Consider the following 20,851-nt stretch of genomic DNA (forward strand, 5'->3'; position numbering starts at 1 on the left):
ACCATCAGCCAAGCCAAGACACTATACAAATACATTTTATTTAGAGATACCCATAGTAAGATGCACAAATACTTTCTGTTCACCAATTTTCAGATCACGCAACTTCAAGAAGTGGAAAAACACAAACTGCAGTGAATTACAATTATCTATATAACAGGGCAGTAGTAAAAGATCCATTTGTCAGACTACAGCGTGGTTAACGATACTCAGATGAGAATGTACAGACCTAGGTATTTAAAAAGTGCATGGGGCATTGCCACATACACTAACATGCTTTTTCAAAGAGCAACATCTTTCTGGCATGTGAACACAGTAACCCGGTTATGCAAGAGGGAAAATTAGGCTCATAATTTGATCTGGAAACTTATCTATTAACAGTTTTCCTCCAAACAGCAAATTAAGAATTATTTGTGACTGACACATGGAAAAAAAATCACTGTTATATTGTCCATGTAGTCAAGCAACACACAGATGACCTAAAATTATCAGTTCCAGTCTACACCTTCACAGCTTTTCCACAATCCTCTTCAGAAGAGTCCGGAATACTTAACTGCATGTAACAACCTGGCAGAAGAGCTGTAATCTGAGATCCAAGCTCTTACACCCAGGACAAGTTCTTCCACAAGAGAAATCTCAGTCTTCAAACTTAACAGAAAATCCATGTTCCACCTGCAAGCACATCAACTGGATCAGGTATTGCTCGGTTTACTTTTAAATTCCCATCTAAATGGAGGGAAAGGCAGGAAGCGGTGCTGGTCTGAGAGAATAGCTGCACTGCTTTAAAGTTGTATTAAAACACATGGAACCTGGACTCTTTTCTCCAGTGTCTCTCTCAAACCAAGGAAGTTTATCAGGTTACACTGCTCAGCACAACACCTATTTTGCTTTCAAATAGGGATAGTGCTGAATAGCGCTTGGGAAAGACCAGCAAGGACTGTTGTATGGAGGATTACACATAAGAGCAAGAAACACATTAAATCAGTCTTCAGTTAAACTTCTGTCACTGCAAACAGAGAATGACAGAGACTGACTTCGCATTCTACTTAAGAGGCACATTTTGCACTGATGAAAAAAAAAACAGTTTACATTGCAGCTTTCTCTGGATTAAAACACCACCTAATCTCCTGTTAAAGGAATTTTTACAAAAGAAACAAAACCCAAATCAATTACAGTTCTTAAAATACTTAAACTGTTCCCTCACCTATTCTACCCAGAGATACCTTTCTACTTATGTGTATGCAGCTGCTTTTCCTTCTTAAAACTTGTCTAAGAGACCCTTGTTTCTGTGCATTTTGGGAGTAGAAAAATAATTCTGATGCCTCACAGGTTGGCCCCTGTACTACGTTCAGGAGTTAAGGAAGTCAGAATGGTTTTGTACATTTGCAGTGAACTCAAGAATAAAAACGAGAAAAATAAAAGCCACCAAACTGCAATAACCAGCAGTACAGGAATCAACTCCTTCATGGACCAGGAATGACCTTGAAGCAAACCCTTTCAGACTGAAAGGGAATGGAAGTCCAAGAAGATATCTAGGGCTGAGTAAAATAAATAGGGAGATTGTGAGCAAGGTCTCAGTTCAGTGAGCCTAAGCAAGTGTAGAAGTTTCAGACTGCAGCAGGGCTCTAACAGGTGCCCCCAGGCTTTGCAGAACTGGTACTTGAACTAGTGAACCATGAGAGGACAGGGAACTTGCTCAAGTCCCAAGCAGCAGAGTGTGGCAAGATGTGAGCGAGTGCGGGATGACAGGCCAAGACTGGAGACAGCATTTTGAACAACGCTGACAGAGCCCACCAGAAGTTACTTATCCAGTCCTTTTCATAATGGCCCCACTATTACACTGTGAAAGATGCCCAGAGCAACCAGCTGAAGCCATAAATCCCAGCTGGCCTGTTACAACCCTGCACTGTCAACAACCAGCCAGATGGAGGATGACGCAGACAAGGCCCTTCCACTCCATCATCCCAGCACAAAGCATATGGAGGTGGCTGGTGGCAGCTGTAAAGCACATTAGTCACAGTCAGTCATGAAAACAAAGAGACAAGTGCACTGGTAAACTCCGAGTGTTGAGGGGAAGACTGAGTGACCACTGGGGGAACAGGTTCTTCCCCATGCCATCTTCACTCCTCACATCAAGAGGGATGAACATGAGTTTCAAAAGCTCTGGGAGCAACTAATCTGCAGTGATCTAAGGCATGATGGAGCAAACCCTCAAGGCCTACTCTTCAAAGACTCCATTGCCAGCTCATCTCTTGAGTGTAGCCAGCCTTTGTCATTACTGCTGGCCAAAGTTCATTAGAATAACTTTGAGCACAGGGTTATTGTTTAGCTGATATCCCTACTCTTTTTTAATCCACCAACTATGCAGAAGACAAAAAGCCAAAAATCTGTGGAGAAAGCCTTTAAATGGGATCAAGTCAGCAATTCACCCTCCTGGCTTTACCCTCACTGAAACCTTTAGTTCTTTGAGTAGCAGCCAAATGTGCCAGTTCTCTGGCTAAACCACCACAGATCAGTTTGATAAACTCACTTGGGTGCCAGTGCAGGGCACCTCCACTTCCTGATCCACCAAACTATATGGATGCAAGAGAATTTCAGCTTCTGCAGCCTGTGCAGCGGTGGAGTTTCCACTTGCAAGGCAGGCAGCCAGCTGCGAAAGTTTATGGTAAAAGCACACAGTGATCCTTCCACGTTGGGTTATAGGTTTTCTTTTTATTATGGACTTGATAATTTTCAGAGTAGGCAGACAGCTTTGAACAGATTGTTACAGGTGAACTAGGAAAAAATGGGAGAAGAGGAAGATGCTTAAAATAGAAAACAAAGTTAAACCCATTTGTTCTACTCTGAAAAGTTACTGTCATAAAAACAATTTAAAGGAACTCTGAAGTTAGCAAGAGGTAAAAAGAGAACTCCAGAGTAAGTCTGCTCTGGGTTACAGAGAGAAGAGATGCAGTCAGCACAGGAAATACACATACCTTGGAGCTCCATGACCCTGTATTAATGTCAATGCATCAATGACTAATCGTGCTGATTCTAAATAGAAAGGTATCCTCACGTATCAAGAGTGCAGTACTGTAATTCAGTTAATTATGGATAGGCATGCCCATGGAAGGCCACAGTGAGTGAGGATGTGTTCCTGTTTCCATGTTTTTATGAGACATCATGTATCAACTGCACCATCTGCATAAGACATGGAAACTCAGCCCAAATTCCAGATGTTGGTTTGAGGCTTTTAACAAAGATATCCTTAGAAAAGTAAGCCAAAAGTGTAATGTCTTTCTATAAAAAAAAAAAAAAAAAATCACTTTTCAGAGAGAAGAAACAATTTGCAAAGTAACAGAACACTAGGCCCGATGTGCAGACAGGTTGGTTGCACATGCTATCTGCAATTTCCCACTGTTCCATTTGCAAGCTGCATCATAACTTCTAAGAGTTTCATCTTAGAGTTAAAAATGTGCACTGTAATATTTGAAGAGAGCTGTTACTACTGCACTTGACAGCTTCTCTGATAGTTTAGGATCCAGTGCCATTTCTGGCACAGCTCAATACAGAAACAAGCTGAGAAAGGCTCTGTTAGATGGGTTGATTTGCAGGAGTTGTTAACAAACATCAGACCCTGGTTTCAGAACAAAAGCCAGCAAGTATCAGCAAGTCTTGATTTTTTTTTTCCCCCCTCAAGGCTTTGGATCTTATTAAATATATTTGGGAAAAAAACCCCCAAACATTAAAAACAGTTCACTTTACGAAATCCTACCCTCAGGCAACAAGTTAAAACACCTTGTGTATTTTGTGCATCATATGCACCACAGGCAGTGAGGAAGATCCAGCACCAGTGTACACATGAACACACAAGCAAGCACTGACAGATGTCACTGGTAAGACTGATATGAGACCAACCACTGCATTGATTTGTGTCTACACATCCTAAGACAAATGGAACAAGTCACAAGTAACAGTACAAACCTGTTGCAATTTCAACACACACATCTTAGAAAAAGACAATGCATGTACCCAGCCCTAGGACAGGGAAAAGTTTGTGAGATAACTTCACAAAGATCAAGGTACCAGAAGAGGAAGGCACATTAACCTCTGGTTGGTCCATTTAGGTACTATTTGGATGAGTTATAGTGATTTATATACCCTGAGACTGTGGGAGGCCTTGGAAATGAAGAGAGACCAGGTGGATGGGCAAATAAAAAGTACAAGTTTAATGAGATAAGAATTCAGCACCTGAATTTTCCCTTTTAGTAAGGGAATCTAGAAAAGCAGTTCCTAAGAAATCAATGTATTGACCCCTAGATTTTTGTCCTGAAGGCAAAAGAACCAACATCTAGGACTAGAGACATTGCACTGTGTTGCAAGGGTTTGTATACACCCTCTCAGTTTCAGTCCAACCACCGAAATTTGTATACAATCAAGTGTTGGTAGTTTTTTTTGGGAACACAAACAGTCAGGCAGCCCACATTTTCCCAACTCTGCCAACTCTGGCACCCTGTTTCAAATCTGTGTGCACTTTCTTAGACTATACCGCTCCCAGCAGGATACTAGGAGGAAAGGCTGTTATGAAATGGGAAGATTCCTTTCTGCAAGAGCATTCTTTTAATTAGCCAAGTACCATATGGTTTTCCTAAAGAAACGCAGCAATCACAAGCAAAGAGATACATCCTAATTTTATCACTGAAACAAGAATGACAGGGATATATACTCGATCTCTCTGAAGATGTTTCCGATTCACCCCTTTCAGGTATCCCCTCTATGTTTTTAAATTCCTGTGGAGTCCCAGGAGCCATATCAAAGTTTGCTTTTCACTGCTTCTCTGGTGCCCCTTGCCCATCCTCACCACACAAAGTGCTCACCTGGAGGGGCAAAGGAGAGCACATGCAGGCAGAGATTCCTTCTCACAAGATGTGGCTGTATTCTCCTTTCCACTCTACCTTGTTCTGGGTGCCTGTGCTTCAGAGACTTTCAAATAAGTTACTGAGGACACTGCAACAGTCAGAAAGGCATTTTAAGTTGAGGTCACACCACAGGCTCAGACTGTGGGATGGCCAGTGGGGCACACAGGGATTTTCACTTGGCTTTATGGTAGAAAGAGTGTGCCTGGCATGGACACGAGTTCCAGGCTCAGCACAGGCTGGTCAGAGGACCAGCTCCACCTGCATCCCACACAGTTCTGCAAGTGTTCCTTAAGAACAAGCTGTACCCCAGTCCAATATTTCAATCATAGCAGCAATTGAAAAAGAATTAAGAACATATCAGACACCTTGGAAAATTTGGTTTATGGAAAATAAGGGTATCAGACCACCACAAACACACCTCAGAGCTCCCACCTGTCTGCTTTTCCAAGATGCAGCTGACAGCCCACCTGTTCTTGGTTTCTTGCAAATAAAGCAAACAAGTGACCTCTGTGAAGGGGTCACCTTCAAGCCTGCTTTGTTTCACACCTGCACCAGGTGAGGGACAACAGTTCACAAGGTCTGTAAGTGCCTCTCAACCGAGGGGCAGAAATTAAGACACCAAAGCACCACTCGACATAGGTGGATCATAACTTTTAATCTGTTGACTCTGCAGCTGCAAGCTGTATACAAAGCAAGCGCTCTGGTGAAGGAAGAGGATGAAATTCTGGAGGAGAACGATCCCCAACTATCTTAATCCTTGAGATATAAAAAGCTGCCAAAGACCTGAAATGGAGGCAGCAAATGTAAACCCTACAATGCAGTTCAGGAGCTCCCCTCATGAAGAGAGTCACAAGAGTCACCCACAATGTGATGCGACCTTTGTGGGCTGACTACGTTCAGAAAGACCACTGGGCACTCTACCAATGACCTTAAAAATGGATCTATGAGAAAAGTTAACAACTTAGACTAGGAACAAACACTTACTAACTATTCTTTGGTAATTTACTCACCTTGAGCTAACACAACAGCAGCACTGTGATGAGGGAACCAAACAAACGGACTCACTTCTGTACTGCAATCCCAGAAAGTGCCAGAGGAGAGCACCAGCAGTTCTCCCTACCAGACTTGACTGTACAAGGGAGAAAGCTGGAGGAATTACAGGAATAAGGTGAAGAGGGAGAGCACCACCCTCATTGCTGAGCTCAAGCCAACATTGCAAAGCAGCTTCTGATTCCTCAGAAATGTCCCATCACATAAGACCCAGCTATTACTGAGAAGTTGCTACCCGGTGCTCACAAGCCAGGTATTACCAAACCCATAATTTAGTCACTGGTTTGATTACCTGTTATTATGAATACTGAAAATACAGTACCCAAAGATACCCAAATTAACATGGTATTCCATTGAAAAAAGCTGAGCAGCAGCAGGTTTGAAGGCATGTTATGATTTAAGTTCTTTTCTTTCCTTCAAGTGAGATAAACCAGAGTGTCTTCCCTCCAAGGAACAGATTGTTACTGTGTAATCCCATCATTCAAAGAAATACAAGGACAATCGCCCAGTTCTCGAGTCTGACCCAGCCTCCAACTTCTACCCAGTTTAAGCAAATTGAAGGTCTTGAGTACATCGCCTTTCTCTGCCTCAATTTCTAACACTGATTGGAACAAAATATGTGACCGACCACAAAATATTCTGAAACTCAACATCTGTATTGCTACAAGCATTTAAAACCACTGAAACAGGCTAGAAATTAAGTTTTCTCAGGCCCAATTTGCTTGTGTGCTTCCAGCACTACCTACTTTGTTTCCCTTTCTGGGGGGCGTTCATACAGCAACAAAGATGGCTCCCTTTCCATGAGAAGTTACCTTTGCAAGAAAGCACCCTGGAAGCAGAAGCATGTGAGACTAGAGGAATTTTACATCATTGTCCAGATCTGTCTGAGAATTGTCCAGGGCTTTCCATGCAGAAAAAAAAAGAAGGAAGAGGGCACTCACAATACCAGGCTTTAAGACCACATATCGAGGTACTTGTGGAGATCAGTCAGCAAGGACTGACAATTTCCAGTGGTGCCTCTTTAGTAACTTAGAGACTGTAGAAAAAGCAGCCTCGGTGTTTGAAGGCTGAAGCTCTGTCCATTCAAATACCCTTTTTTCCCCCCTCATCATGACCTGGAATATGCTTCAATCAACAGATCAGTATCAGGGCTGGAATTTCCAGACCAGGAGTTGTCCTTTGGCACTGTAGACACACAGTGCCTACCTATTATCTGCTGTTGTTTTCTGAAGGATGCTCAAGTAGACTCAGCTGTCTAGCTTCTTCAGAAAAACAAAACAAAACAAACTTCAAACCAAGCTCGAATAAAAAAAGCAGAACATGTGCCCTGTGACAGAGTGATCTTACACAGTAGCTGCAGGAGTAATCCAAGAAATACAAATCCTGCCATACTTGACCAAGACTTGTTTTTCTTTGTATACTTCCACTTTTCTATATCAAAAAATATCCAAAGCAGTAAGTTGCTGTCAAAGAACAACACAGGCACCATTATGACACCTTTAAAATGAAATGATGAACAACTCTAAATAAAATGTGCAACCCTAACTCTTCACTACCCCATGGTATAAAATTTGCCCTTTTCAGAGAAAAGCCTGGCTTTTCATGGACTGCTGCAGTTTAAGCAGCACACAAGGGAAGTACAATTATAAAACACTGGAAGATTATGTGTTTGTGAAGCACCTGTGTCAGTGCTCAGTGCAAATTATACTTCTGGGACAGGTGCACATCTGGGAGAGAGCTCTTCTCTTGCCAGGATTTCCACCAGGACAGGAGGGAACTGCATTGCTTGGAGGATTTCCATGCAGGTCTCCTTGCCAACTGGAAATTAAGCCTGAGGCTCACTGCTTGGAATTATTGAAGAAGACACTGAGTATGAAGACAAGAGGGACTGCAAAGGCAGGTACAGACTCGCTCTGGGCTGTCAGCAGGAACTGCAGTGGTAGCTGTGATCTCCACAGAGACAGAAGAGCAGAGCACGTCCCAGCCTCGTTTTCTTCCTCAGCTTCAACCAACTCCATCTTTGTCACCAAAGCAGTGAGGTCCAGGCACACTTTGCTCCACTAGTGTCAGGGGAAAGGCATTCATCCCAGCTGAAGAGAGAGGCATCAGTAACAAGCTGAGAGTTTGATGCCTGCCAAAAGGAGGAGCACCTGGAGACCTGCATTTTAGCTGGGTATGGAGTAAGACCACCACCCTGGGATGCACATGCTCCATAGCTGGACCTGAAGGGCACTGGACCTGTTCTCCCCTCCCAGTCCCAGGTGAAGTTCACAGGAGCCTGGAAGCAGAAGGCAGCAGGGGATTCGGGGAAAGTCTGAGTCTCTCCTACAGCATATGTGGCACAACGTGAGCTGACACCAAGCTATCCTCCTATATGGAAAGCTTCTCACTTGCATTAGTTAAGTCCACGATGCACTCTTTAATCTTGTAGAAAAAAAACCTGTTTATTTATTCCATTGGCTTATTAGAGGAGATGGCCAACCAGAACAGCAAAAATGGGAAAAATGTCCAGAACCCAGCATAAAAAAGGTCCTGGGTTTTAGGCAGTTTAGGAAAAGCTCATGAGCTACCCCGACAGCATACTCAGAAACCATGGCTCATCTGGAAAACAGATAAGATTTAGTTCATTTTGAATAACCAGCCCCCATTTCCTCTCAGCACCTCTGCAGCCCTCAATGTAATGTCACCCTGCAACAGCCGTGCTGCAGAACAGCCTTTGCAAACTCCACCTGTGCAAAAGTTGGTACCTGGGATGGGCAGTGAAGAAACAAAAGATCAATTTTTACTCCTGGCACTGCTGAAAACTACCATTCAAATAGAAATGCACTTTTTAGAACTCCTGCACTTTGGACTTGATGGGCAATACCCTGGGGGAATCTGTGCCTGGGCTCCAGTGAGCACAGCATAAAATAACCATAATCATTCTATGTAAAAACAGTGTCATTAGACTTGTACTTTTAAAAATAAGATCAACCCAGGCCAGGGCCAGACTCTGCAGATAAAGTAGTAGCTTATCTCTTATAAATACTTTCAATATTTTTTAATTACAAGTAGTCCTCACTCCAGGTAATGTAACTGACACGAAGTACCTGCACACATGCAGCCCCAAGACTTTCACAGAAAGCCCAGGAGCAACCACTCTATAAGAAAGGAATCCTACCTCACAGCAAAGTAGGGGAGGGGGCACATGGCCAAGACAGCCTAAATGGGGGGGAAAGAGTCATTTGGAGTAAATACAATAAAAAAGGATTTCAAAACCCCTTCATATAAAGGATCAAGGAGGTTAAAGCAAAAAACTGGTTCAAAAAGATGTACAAAAACTGTTGGAGACCAACAGAAAACTCTGCCAAAAAATAACTTGCGCTTAAATCAGGAATCAATGGCATCACACAATTTTGTTGTTAAAAAAGGAAAAGAAAAGTGGAAATCTGTGTAAAGATCAGCATTTATGAAGAGTTATCATTAGCTCCAGAGACCAGCGTAATTCCCATGAAGTCCTGATGGAAGGGGGCCTCCTGCCACAAAGAGTTTCGTTCCAGACGAGTCGTAGCAGTGGGTGTAAACAGCATTTGGGAAGTAATTTATATCAGAAAAATAATTCCTCCAGGTTTCATCATGGTTCTGTTAAAGGAAAGTTTAGATCATTATTGTTGCCAACCAAACCCAAAACCCTGTTTCACAAAAGCAGAAAGTATCTTCCAGAGCTTAAAAAGAGTTATTTCCTCTGAATGCTCCTGAAACTTCATACAGATCAACTAAATGATATCAGAGTTGTCCTGAAGCTTTTTCTGTGGACATTTAGGCCAAACATTGGAACTGGGAGGTGAAGAGTAGGGACATCACAGTGATATAAATGGTAATGGAGCGAAGTTAAACAAAGCCATTAACTGGTTTACGATAACATAAAGGAAACTGAACTCAAGTGCCTGCCATGGCATTACCTCAGGAAGCCACAGTTTCTAAAAGTGCACACAATTAAATTAAATCTCTCTTGCTCTGAGTACCACATTAGAGTAGCATGGCTCTAAAGGAAGACTATTTCTGTATGAGGTTCTGAAAACTAGGAGTTAGATTACATTTGAAAATATAAAAATATACAATCTAGTTCACCTATGAATCAGTGCATAAGAACAGTAGTCAGTATGCCTCACACTCGGGCAGCCAACCTTCGGTACCCTTTCCTAAAGCTTTTGTAGAAAGCAATTCTGCAGCACTTCTTGCTTCTCACTGTTAGTTGTCGGTACATGATCCCTGTTTGACTGGGGCACATTTCACACAACAGCTCCCATTATTACCACAAGAAGAAACAGCTCAAGCCCTACAGTATTCCTGTGTAAAGGGTCTCCTACAGTTACAACCTACTCACCAGCCAGCCTTTCCCAGTTGTCAACTTCAAAATTTCACCTCCTCCTAATTTTTGCTTCGGGCCATAGCAGGCATGGGGGGGCTTTTCATCCAGGAACCTCTGGGCTCTGATATCGTAGAACAACAGGGAACCTTGCCCTGTTCCCACGGTGATGATGTGCTCATAGAAGCTCACCGACCGGATACCTGTCAAACAGAGAAAGGACAGACAGAGCAGTAAGGAAGAGGGATGCTTTGGCTCTGCAGGACTGTTATTTCATGTCTAACACTACCTTCTAGTGTTCTCCACAACTGCTACAGAGCAGTGCAAACAGATCCTGTTTCAGCAGCATTGATGACACACACTAATGCCCTGCTCCTCTGAGGCCATCGGCTACACCGAGGGGGCACAGTAAGAAGCCTCATCTTCAACAGGGCCCAGCTCTGCCAGATAAACCATTTAGGGTCAAGAGCACCTTTGTTCTGTGTGTAGGAATCTGCAATTTGCAAATTCTCTATTTATTGTGGAAAAGGTTTGTTCTGTGCAAGCACTCTACTCCAGTGCCGATTAAATTCCACCAAATCTGTGATCCCCCTTCCTGCACAGCGTAACACCAGGTTATAAACCCTAGGCCTTTTTAAGCCCTCTTTGAAGTACCATTGAATTACAGCCAAACAAGCATCCAAACAGGAGGGGAAAAGAGTGAGTTCTGCCAGCTACATCCACGTGCCAAATGCTGTTACTGTACCAAGTGGGGCTGGTACAGTCTAATGTCCTGGAACACACCAATACACGCATGGGACAGACGACACCCGGGAGCTGCAGATACAGCCAGGGAGCTCCCCTTTCCCCTCTGTAGAGAGTCCTAACTAGAAAAACATCCTCATCCTTCTGCCTCCCCAGCCTGATGTTATATCCACAGCCACCAGCATCCATGACACACACTTGGAACAGGTTAAGGCCACATTGTCCTGCTCCAGATGTGAGGTGAAGTCTTGACTGCAGGTTTAATAGGTGGGAAACCACTGTGCAAGTCACACCTGCTGAAGGAAATTTACCAGACTCATGTAAAAATCTCCACTTTAACTCAGAATTACAAATGCACCTGAGCAAGCTGCAGACTTACTCCCCCCATCCCCAGCACATGGGCCTGGCTCTGGCAAACACACTTCAAGCCCTCTGCAATCAGCAAAAGCAGTCACTTATCTAAGAAGAGAAAGGCACGAGAGTGGACCTCCTCTTGTTTTTTGCTCCAGAAGTGCTCTTGACAAGCAATTCAGAAGAATACTTACTTCACAGAAACAGGTGATGAAGGCAGATGGCATACGCTTTTCACTAGAATTTGTTAATAAAAAGCTATAAAATGAAGAATACCTGTGGATATTTCTCTAACCAAAAAAAATTAAGTGATGTACCCACACTACTAATAGGATATTTAGAACAGGCTTTCAAAAACAGCTCTTCAAATTGGCTCCTAAGGGGCTGAAGTACCCCAGATTAACCACTCCTATCAAACTAAAAGCACAGCCTGTGCCTAGAACTGATCACAGTAAGCTATCCTACATTCCCAGCACTCTACCACCCGTGGACCTGGACAGCAAATTGAGTGCCACTCCTAAGTGGCAGATCCCAGAAGGAAATGCAGATGCAGTGGTGTGTCCTACACAGGGAGCAGACACAGAGTCCGTGCTGCATTAGCACTGCTGCCTGCAGGACACGAAGTCAAGGGCACACGACACTGCTCTGCCACGTGAGCAGAGAGCAGCTGCTTTTGTGCATCAAGACCTACAGTCCAGGGCCTGCACTCCCCTGTACAGCTCTAAGAAAAGCAACACTTACAAGATGCACTAAAAAGCATTCACTGCCCTCTCATGTAGAGCAGACAGGGTTCAACCGGGGGAAAATCAGCCCCAGTTCCAGTCTTGCTAAGCCACAACCTTTCTCTGACCTGCTTTTGTGTACAACACGAGTGAACTGAATGGACTTACCACATTCACCAGGTGCACTTGGAAACTTAAAGCACATTCAGCTACTACTTCAAAGCACTTGAAGTCAGATTTTATTCCACAAATCAATAAGGAGCCTGCTTTCTAGAGGTGCTGCACCATTCCAAGCCCCAGGGAGATCAACAGAAAGTTGAAACGCTCAGTATCTTGGGAATTACTGTTATTTACGTGCCTCCATCACCAAGCCGAATAAAAAGATCCAGCTACTATGCAGAACAGAAAACAGCACTGAACAAAGGCTTTCACCAGATGTGAAATGGAGATGCCCTGCAGATACTCCCCACACACAGATCAGACCCCCCAGCAGGGACAGTCACATACTCGAGGCAGAATCCTTCAGCCACCATTGGCAGCAAGTCAGGACAAGGCGTGTTGCTGGTAAGATGTTGAGGTGACCTTCCCTGACACGACAGATACTTCTCTCGTACATGAAAGAAGCAGACCCTCACATTGATCTAGACAAGATTGTTCTGTAACTACACAAATCAAGTTTTCCTAAATCCTTGCCTACATACATCCTCTTCTGGTAACTTGCCCGATGAAGAGATGGATGCCCAAAGCCAAGCTAAATAAGGACTGCGATTTATTAGTCTGGGGTTAATATGGCACAGTGCCTTCTCATGCCTGATAATAAAGGGTAAGGTAAAAAGTTTATGGAACCATGGACCCTGCAAGCCCTCAGGCCCAGCCTGGTGAGAGGTTCAATTGCACATACTGCATTCATGTGAGAAAAGGAAACAGCAGTCAAATCACACTGAAAATCAGGAGTCTCACTCATAGCTTTAAAATTAAAAAGCAAGCATTCCCTCACAGCACAGACTCCCAGTATGATAGCAGAGAGCAGACAACATGCCTTCTTTTCTAATTCCCAGAGAAAAATGCAAGAACAATATAAAGAGTGGCAAAACAACTAGATTTGGTCTGAGAGGAATTAAAATAGAATAAGACACAGTAAAAAATATGCTGAAGTAAAATGCACACTTTTAAAAGTCCAGTAATATTTGAATGAGTTACAATTTAGTTGATCATAAAGGCACTGATATTGCCCTTCACTAGATTTCAGAGCTGCTGTCATGTTTGGTGTTGGTTGCTCAAGGAATGCTGTCATAAAAGCAAAACCTATATATACACTATTAATTATTTAGTCTATCACAGGAAAAACCCTTCCTGTTAATTAAAAGCTTGACTTACTGCAGTCTTAACAGCTACTTCTGCAAGAAAATCATTTGAAGCACCTTTTGACAGGTTTCTTACCACTGCCTCGTTCTTTGGAACAGACGGATTTAACATTGTGGGAAGGCTGCCTTGGGTCCAGGAAGGAGACATGTGCCTGTGATCCTACTGCATACACTGACCACTCCTGACCATAAGCCAAACACACGTTCTCCCTGCAGTATGGCAACTTTGTGGAAAGTAACTGGAAAGAGAAAACATAAAAATCAATCCGTTACAAGAGTATAGGATGTTAACAGAACAATTCTGTAAGCTATGTTCAAGGAAGTTGCAGTGAAAAATAAACAAAATGCAGCTGAAAAATAAGTTGACTGCAAAAATATAACCTGACCCAGAGAAAGAAAAACTGAAAGCAACAGGGTGCCTTATCTGAACAAACAGAAAAGCACCTTTGATAGTGTGAGCTCTGCCTTCCAAAGATGAAAATACCCATCCAGGGACACTGCTCCTAGCTCCTATTAAAAGGAGAAAGAAAAAAAAAAGGAGTTAGTTTCTGTATTATAGATGATGTCCTTAAAAACTCACTCTAAACTAGGCAAGTTGCACACTCTGGATTGAACTCATCCACAATCCTGTACAGGCTTTATCAGGATACATTTCATTTTACAGTGTTCTTCATAGAATACAATACGGTACAAAGATGGCAGGTAGAATAACAGTTAATAAAAGAGTAAATAAGAAATAATAACTTTCAAAACCATAAATGTTGTTAGACAATTAAACAGTGAATTATTAGACAGTACAAGCTAGAGCTGACATGTCCCTTCAGCAGGTCCCACATTGATTCTAACCCTGAAGCACTATAGGCACTATACGGAAAAAGCTTCATGAAATGTCCATCCCAGAGTAGTAACTAACTAAAGTAGCTATTGTGAAAAACACAGCCTACAGGAGCACTGTGCTTCTGAGACCACACCAACTTTGCTTCAGACCTTCTCTGTTCTTTGAGGGCAGGAAAAACAAAAGTAATGGAGGATGAATTGCTACTCCCATTAGCAATAACAGGAGATCAGCATGGGGGAGGTCAGTATTTAGCATTGGCCAAATACCAACAAAATCACACCAAAGCAAGCACTGGTGCCTGCTCTGTGAGTCAGGCACCTCACCTGCTGAGCAATCCAGAAAGGATTCAAACATCAAAACAGGAACTGCTAAGAGTAAGCTGGTCTTCGCAAAGGGGGAAGGAAAGTAGCAAGAGGACTCAAGAATTGAGGATTCAAGCTGCAAGAGATGTTTTGGTGTTTTATTTGCTTCTTGCAAACACTCCTTGTCTCCCCTGCTTAGGATGCAAGTCTAAAATCAAACCCACAGGAAAACTGTGCCTTCTGAAAACATCTCTTTTTTTTTTTTTCTCCTGGATTCTCCCATTCACTTGGGCAGAAGCAAACACAGCAGGTGAAGACAAGAATGCAAAAGAATCAGAGAAAAAAAATATTAGCTTGCTTCTCCAGTATATTCAATTTAGATTATTTTGTTCTTTTTCTAATACACAGGGACAGTTTTGGGACTTCTCAACTGCCTTACTCATCTTACTGACCTTGTTCTTATTGTTGAAGGCCAACGCTCGGACTTTACAGTTGTCTGGGTTGGTGTTCTCCTTGGGGATGTCCTTCAGAGCACTGTGTGTTATGTGGGCATAGACAGGAACTTGAGAGAGGTTATGCCTGGCATCACTTTTGGACAACACATCCTCTGTGACTTCCCAGAGACCCATTGAACCATCCCGGGAACCTGATCAAATAGTCCATAAATAAACAGTCCATTTCACATACATGTAACTCCCCTCTTTAAAAAGGAAGAAACAGTAGGGTCTGAAAGAAAGGATACTAACTGAACACACTGTTGGTGCCCATGTATTAATTAACAAAACTGTGATTTTACTGAGCTCTAAAGTTCATAATGTTTGAACTCATTATCAGCTGTTTGTCTACAGAGCTTCCAAGCAGCTGGATCACCTCATCTCTTTTCAAACTGATTAGGATGCATCAAAAACCACAACCCTGTACAAGAATTAGAGATTCACACATAGAACGACTTGACTCAGAAGTGACTGAATAGCCTTTGGGTTCAGCCTGAGCCTGGCTTACCAAGGCTGAGATCGACAGCCTGTTAAACCAATGCAAAAAAACCTCCAAAACTCAGTTGGATTTATGCCTATTTGGGTTCATTTGATTTCTATCAATATGCTTATGGATAAGCACACAGTCATTCGTGAGCTGAACAGAAAAATCTATTTCAGAGCACAGTTTGTACCACTTTGAATGAAATCTATTTAAAAAATTATTTTGCTAAAATGGGCCACTTGTTTAAAGGATGTAACATAGGAACTGAGGTTAAACAAGCAAGAACTCATTTTACTTTTTTTTACTGAATTTGATGACATTAATCCAAAATACGAATCACTAACAGTAATAATATTGGATGAAGAAAGCTGAATGTCTCTGGTTTACAGATCAATACAGTCTTCATCCAAGGCCTTATACCCATCGCTTCTGGTGTTCAGGCAACTCACTTTCATCTAAGTCAGCTCTGACAGATTTGACAGGTACCTCAATTTCTTCTCTACATAACGTGAAAAATATATGCCTCCTTCTGTCAAAGGGATTTTTCATAATTAAGATGCCAGAAAACACTAAGTATTTACACCAGACTATTAAATTTACTGTCTCTGCTACATCACCGGGAAAAAGTTGCAAAGACAGTTAAGCAAAGAACGCTTTGTTGCAATATGGGTTGTTTGGCACAGAAGTGGCTTTGCTCCCTCATGGATGGATTCAGGCATTTGGCACTATCACCTACTACAGACAAATACAAAAGGAGCATCCTAATGCAGCAGGCAGCACGTGACACAACATCTTGCCACTCCATTATACGCCATCGGTTTTAATGGCAGCTAATCTTGTTTGTTACGGAGGCTGAATACTCAGCAGTAGAATTTCTGAAGGTCTTGATGTACCTTAGGAAGAAGCTGTCCCTGTTAATAGCCCTGTCAGCTTCCCCTGGCAGGGGAAAAGGCCCATGTATGTTGTTCGACTGGTTAGCCCTGAAGCCAAGCAGAGTATCATTTGCTTCCCTAAGCTCATGACATCCTGGAGATTACTCATCTCATCCAGAGCTTTTGCCATGGAAATCTTTTTTGCCCAGCCAGCACAGCTGAGTGGACTGTTGTATTCTTCCTCAGCTTTGGCTGCTTAGTCAAGAGTTTGACTTACGGACTAGACTTAGGGACTACTGAAATAGACTGCTGAAGGTTTTAGAGTCCTGCCTTGTTCTTGCTGAAGTTAAAACAAGAGCAAGGAATAAGCCCCTAGTCCTCTTTCAACAGCTTTGACTGCAGTGAGAAAGGCATTGCCCAACCTCTTAACCAGATGGGTGTGATCTGCCATGGGACCAAAGGACTTTTTTCTTCTTGTGGCACTTAACTTGCCTCAAGAAAGTAACAAAAAATTTGCATCTAGTTTTTAAAATCAGATAAGAGTATCTGCCGTATCCTCGATGTCTGAAGTTCACGTATTTCTACTCCGCACTTTCAGATACAGATGGAGTTGAAATCTATAAGATTAAAACCACGTCAGAAGTTCACTGTCTTTTTTATCTCTTAATTAGGATTGTCTGTGAGCTCTGAAGAGATCAGTTTAGCAACCAGTCTCGCTTAATTGCTTTCAACAAGTTTTCCCTGGTGTCTCGGGCCTGGAGACTGGAAGCTACATCCTGCCTTCTGTAAGGACCACAGAGCAGAGAACACAGCAGCCTTCTACTCACACATCCAGCCCTGACCTTTGCAAAACATTGGGAGCTGTGCATTCCACTGCATCCTTATCCTTCCCTTGGATATCAGTAATCATCCACAAGCTTACCAGCTGATAGTGCAGGGGTTTCTATGTAGGTATTTGGGGTAGAGACTTGCAAGGATCAACTTTCATGTTAAATTCAAAAATCAAATTCCAGGATTAACTTTTTGATTTTGGAAAACAAAACTTCCACTGAACTACACTAACAATTCAAGGACTTGACTTTTATATAAGACTGCTATGATCTTCTTGTCACCTGCAGTTCAACAACTCTGTGTGCAGAACACTACTACACCCTGTCAGCACAGAAAGGCAGTGAACTACTAAATTAATGCAACAGCCTATTATTATTGCTGCCTTTATCTAACTTTATGAAGTTACACTGATTATCCAATTAGTTACTAAACAGTCAGTAACTGAGTTTTTCCATTACAGCCTTCTGTAATAATTGCCTTAGTGTAAATGCACACGTGCATACACATATATACACACACACAACTGTACTGATAGCTTGACAAAAGAGAGTTTAATTAGTCTCACACATGACTTCAGGAAACTGATATTGCTCTGCAGTATTCCAAAATTATCAACTGATAATTAAAACTCCTCTTGAAATTATTCCTCTTATGTGGAACCTTTTCCTGTAACTCGCTGTGTTTAAAGATCCCCTCATGGCAACACCTACTAGAAACACAGGAATATTCTCTCTGATACTAGAAAAATCAAAGATCTAGATCAAGTGTTTAAATAGCCTCAGTAGTTCTAAGTGGTTTCAACTGCCGTGATAGAGGTGCTTTCTGAAAACTCATAAAATGTTGTAATTCAGCATAAAATTCTGGAGAGGAGGAAAGTTTAAAACAAAAAAGGAAAGGCAAAACCCCCACCAACCAACCAGAAAAACAGAAGAAAAAATTTGACTTTACCAGAAACAGCCATAGTATCACTGATCCATGCAATTGAAAATATCCAGTCCTTATGTCCATCCTAAAAGAAGAAAGACAGATTTTTCTGTGCCAGAATACTCCAGAGTAGTCTCAAAGCAGACAAATGTTCTCCACTTGGATTTTTAGTACAAACTCAGAAGGACAGACCTACACTAAAAAAAGGTTCCAGTATCAAGCTGGAGCAGTTTAAGTACCCACTAATAACTTTGACTTTTTGGGTTTTGAACTGTATAACTAATGGAGAGCAATTAGGTGTTGGAAAAACAGGCCTCTGACCAAGGACAAACTGACCCCAGGTCTAAGGACTCCTATTTTCCATTTTGAAAGCAGCATTCTGTACTTCTGCAAGTGCACATCCTAATACAAAAAGTAACCAAAATCTTGTGTTTATGATACATGACCTACAGATTAATATTTCAAGCCTATTATTTTAAGAATCTCTTCTTTAGGAAATGAAAAACCTGTGTGTGGGGGGAAAAAAGACCATAAGGCTCTAGTTCTGTTTGAAAAGATAAAAGGTCACCTAAATGAAGAGCAAGTCATGCAAATCTTCCGAGTCAGGTCTTGCTGCAGCTGGTTATCTGCTGCTGCAGAACTCTGACCCGACCTCTGCTGCTGTAGCTAACGCCCATATGAAGTCCTGAATAAAAAGGAGAAATGAGAGAGGAGCACTCATGGGACACCACTATACTCATTTCAGCTTTTTTTTTAAAAGACTGGTTGTTTTAAAAAGGCCTCAGGACATTTCAGAAATAAAAACAGTATGAGAGTCTATCTAACTGCCATCAACCACTGGGTCAGAACTAACCTTCAAAGCCAAGTTTCACTTCTGGAATAATACATCTGTAAACTGCACAGGATGAGGGGAAAATTGGAACACCTTGCATCACCTTTTAAATTTCCCAAAAGAGCTTTTTCACTGTTACTAGCTTGAGAGGTCATCACCACAATTGGACTTTAACATTCAGGATTTTGTTACATTTTCAGTGCTCAAAGGTGATCTGAAATAGATCTGAATGAGGGTGAGGAAGAAGTCTGACTCAGAATCCTGAGAATCCATTCACATGTTTATGTACTCACTCAGATACCACGTCAAAAATTACAACTCAACTGGGAATGTTTTCAGGCTTTCAGCAATTCACTCTCCATTACAAGACTCCCAAATCTTAACCTTGCTCTGATCTTACACACTTCAAAGTAGTAGTTCTTGTAAGTGACAGAATAAACCTTCCCCAGGTTCTCCCACTTACATCTCCCACACAGACAGGATCAAGTGTAGGCAGGCGATAAATTGCAAGACTGTTGGGGTTGTCTCCACCTGTGGCCAGGAGGGTCCTCGAGGGGTTGAGCTCGATGGCATGAATGCCACATCCCTGCTGGTTCACCATGCCCGGTTCACGATCCTTCAGAATAGGAATCTTGGTAATTTGACCAGTCTGGACATCTACTACAAATAACTGGGGAAAAAAAAACCAGACAAGTAAGTCGTCATGGAACAGACGAGAAAAACAAGATGGTCAAATATCCTCCCTATTTTGAACGGACATTCTTTTCTAGTTGAAATATATAAATACTTCCATTATGGCACAAATTCCTTCTCAAACCCAGTAAACTAACAATGACAGTGGGTTTTATTTCAATCACCCCATTTGGTTTTCACAGCAATGAGAGAAATCTGTCATGAGAGGCTTCCTATTTAACAAAACCCTTGAACATAAATTTTTTCCCTGTTGAGTATGAGAAAAGAGTATTTTCTTCAGGTTCTCTGTGCCACAGTGAGAAAGAGACCCACCTCAAAAGAGCCAGTAAGCCCCACAGGGCTCAGCACAAGTCTCCTGCCTCCCAGAGAAGAGATTTATTGTGAAATATTAGCTTTGGCAGACTGACACTTTATAAATCTATGCAATTGGAGTTTATTTTCTGATGATACATGGGAAATAGTAACTAAATACAGTACTGCCAGTCTAGAAATTGGAGCAGTATGTCACTGGCCCACTGTCAGAAAACTCTTTTATAAAGCCTTACAATTCTTCAAACAGACATTACAGCCAGAGCTATGTCAGTTCAAACATATACAACCACAGGGTTGCAGTTTGAGCCAGAACAAAGGTTTACATTGCCTGCCAAAGGGCACTTTCGTTTGGGAGGCTCTTGGGCTGGGTCATTTCACAGATGGTGTTCAGAGGGCAGCTGCACCAACAGTCAAACAGAGGACACAAAGACTGTGAGGGAACACAAGTGAAGCAAGGAAATGGTGGATCTGAAGCTGACTTGGCACTAAGGAAAGTGATGCAGAATCACAGCCCAGGATTATAATTAAATTTCACATCACCTTAAGTCTGTTCCTTCTATAACCAAAGAATGTTGTCTCAAAGCCTCTGGAAGTGAACCGAAGACAACAATAACAACAAAAAAAATCTCAGTACAGTTTAAAAGATAAACATCTCCAGGAAATCATTCTGCAATTGTCAGGCATTTCTAGAAGGACAGAATAGAAATCCAGGGGTTCTCAGAGGTAAGTAATACGTAACAAGCTGCTTTTGGTGAACTCTTACAGACTGTAGATCTATTCTTTAATAGAAGCATA

General features: G+C 42.1%; 1 protein-coding gene across 3 annotated transcripts in view; it reads right to left on the minus strand.

Moving 5' to 3' along the window:
• Positions 1–19: 19 nt before the first annotated feature.
• The window catches only part of DCAF12 (DDB1 and CUL4 associated factor 12), a 31,039-nt gene continuing 10,207 nt past the window's right edge, over positions 20–20,851 (minus strand). For all 3 annotated transcript variants that reach the window (XM_027665354.1, XM_027665355.1, XM_027665353.1), the window contains exons 3-9: positions 19,515–19,721; positions 18,244–18,304; positions 15,067–15,260; positions 13,919–13,984; positions 13,551–13,713; positions 10,312–10,496; positions 20–9,566 (exon numbers count right to left, since the gene is read on the minus strand). In XM_027665354.1, the coding sequence (XP_027521155.1) occupies positions 9,408–9,566; positions 10,312–10,496; positions 13,551–13,713; positions 13,919–13,984; positions 15,067–15,260; positions 18,244–18,304; positions 19,515–19,721 (1,035 nt within the window). In that variant the 3' untranslated portion in view covers positions 20–9,407. The remainder of the gene's footprint in view (positions 9,567–10,311; positions 10,497–13,550; positions 13,714–13,918; positions 13,985–15,066; positions 15,261–18,243; positions 18,305–19,514; positions 19,722–20,851) is intronic.

This window comes from Corapipo altera, unplaced genomic scaffold (assembly GCF_003945725.1).
Source record: "Corapipo altera isolate COAL_440 unplaced genomic scaffold, ASM394572v1 61045, whole genome shotgun sequence".
NCBI lineage: Eukaryota > Metazoa > Chordata > Aves > Passeriformes > Pipridae > Corapipo > Corapipo altera.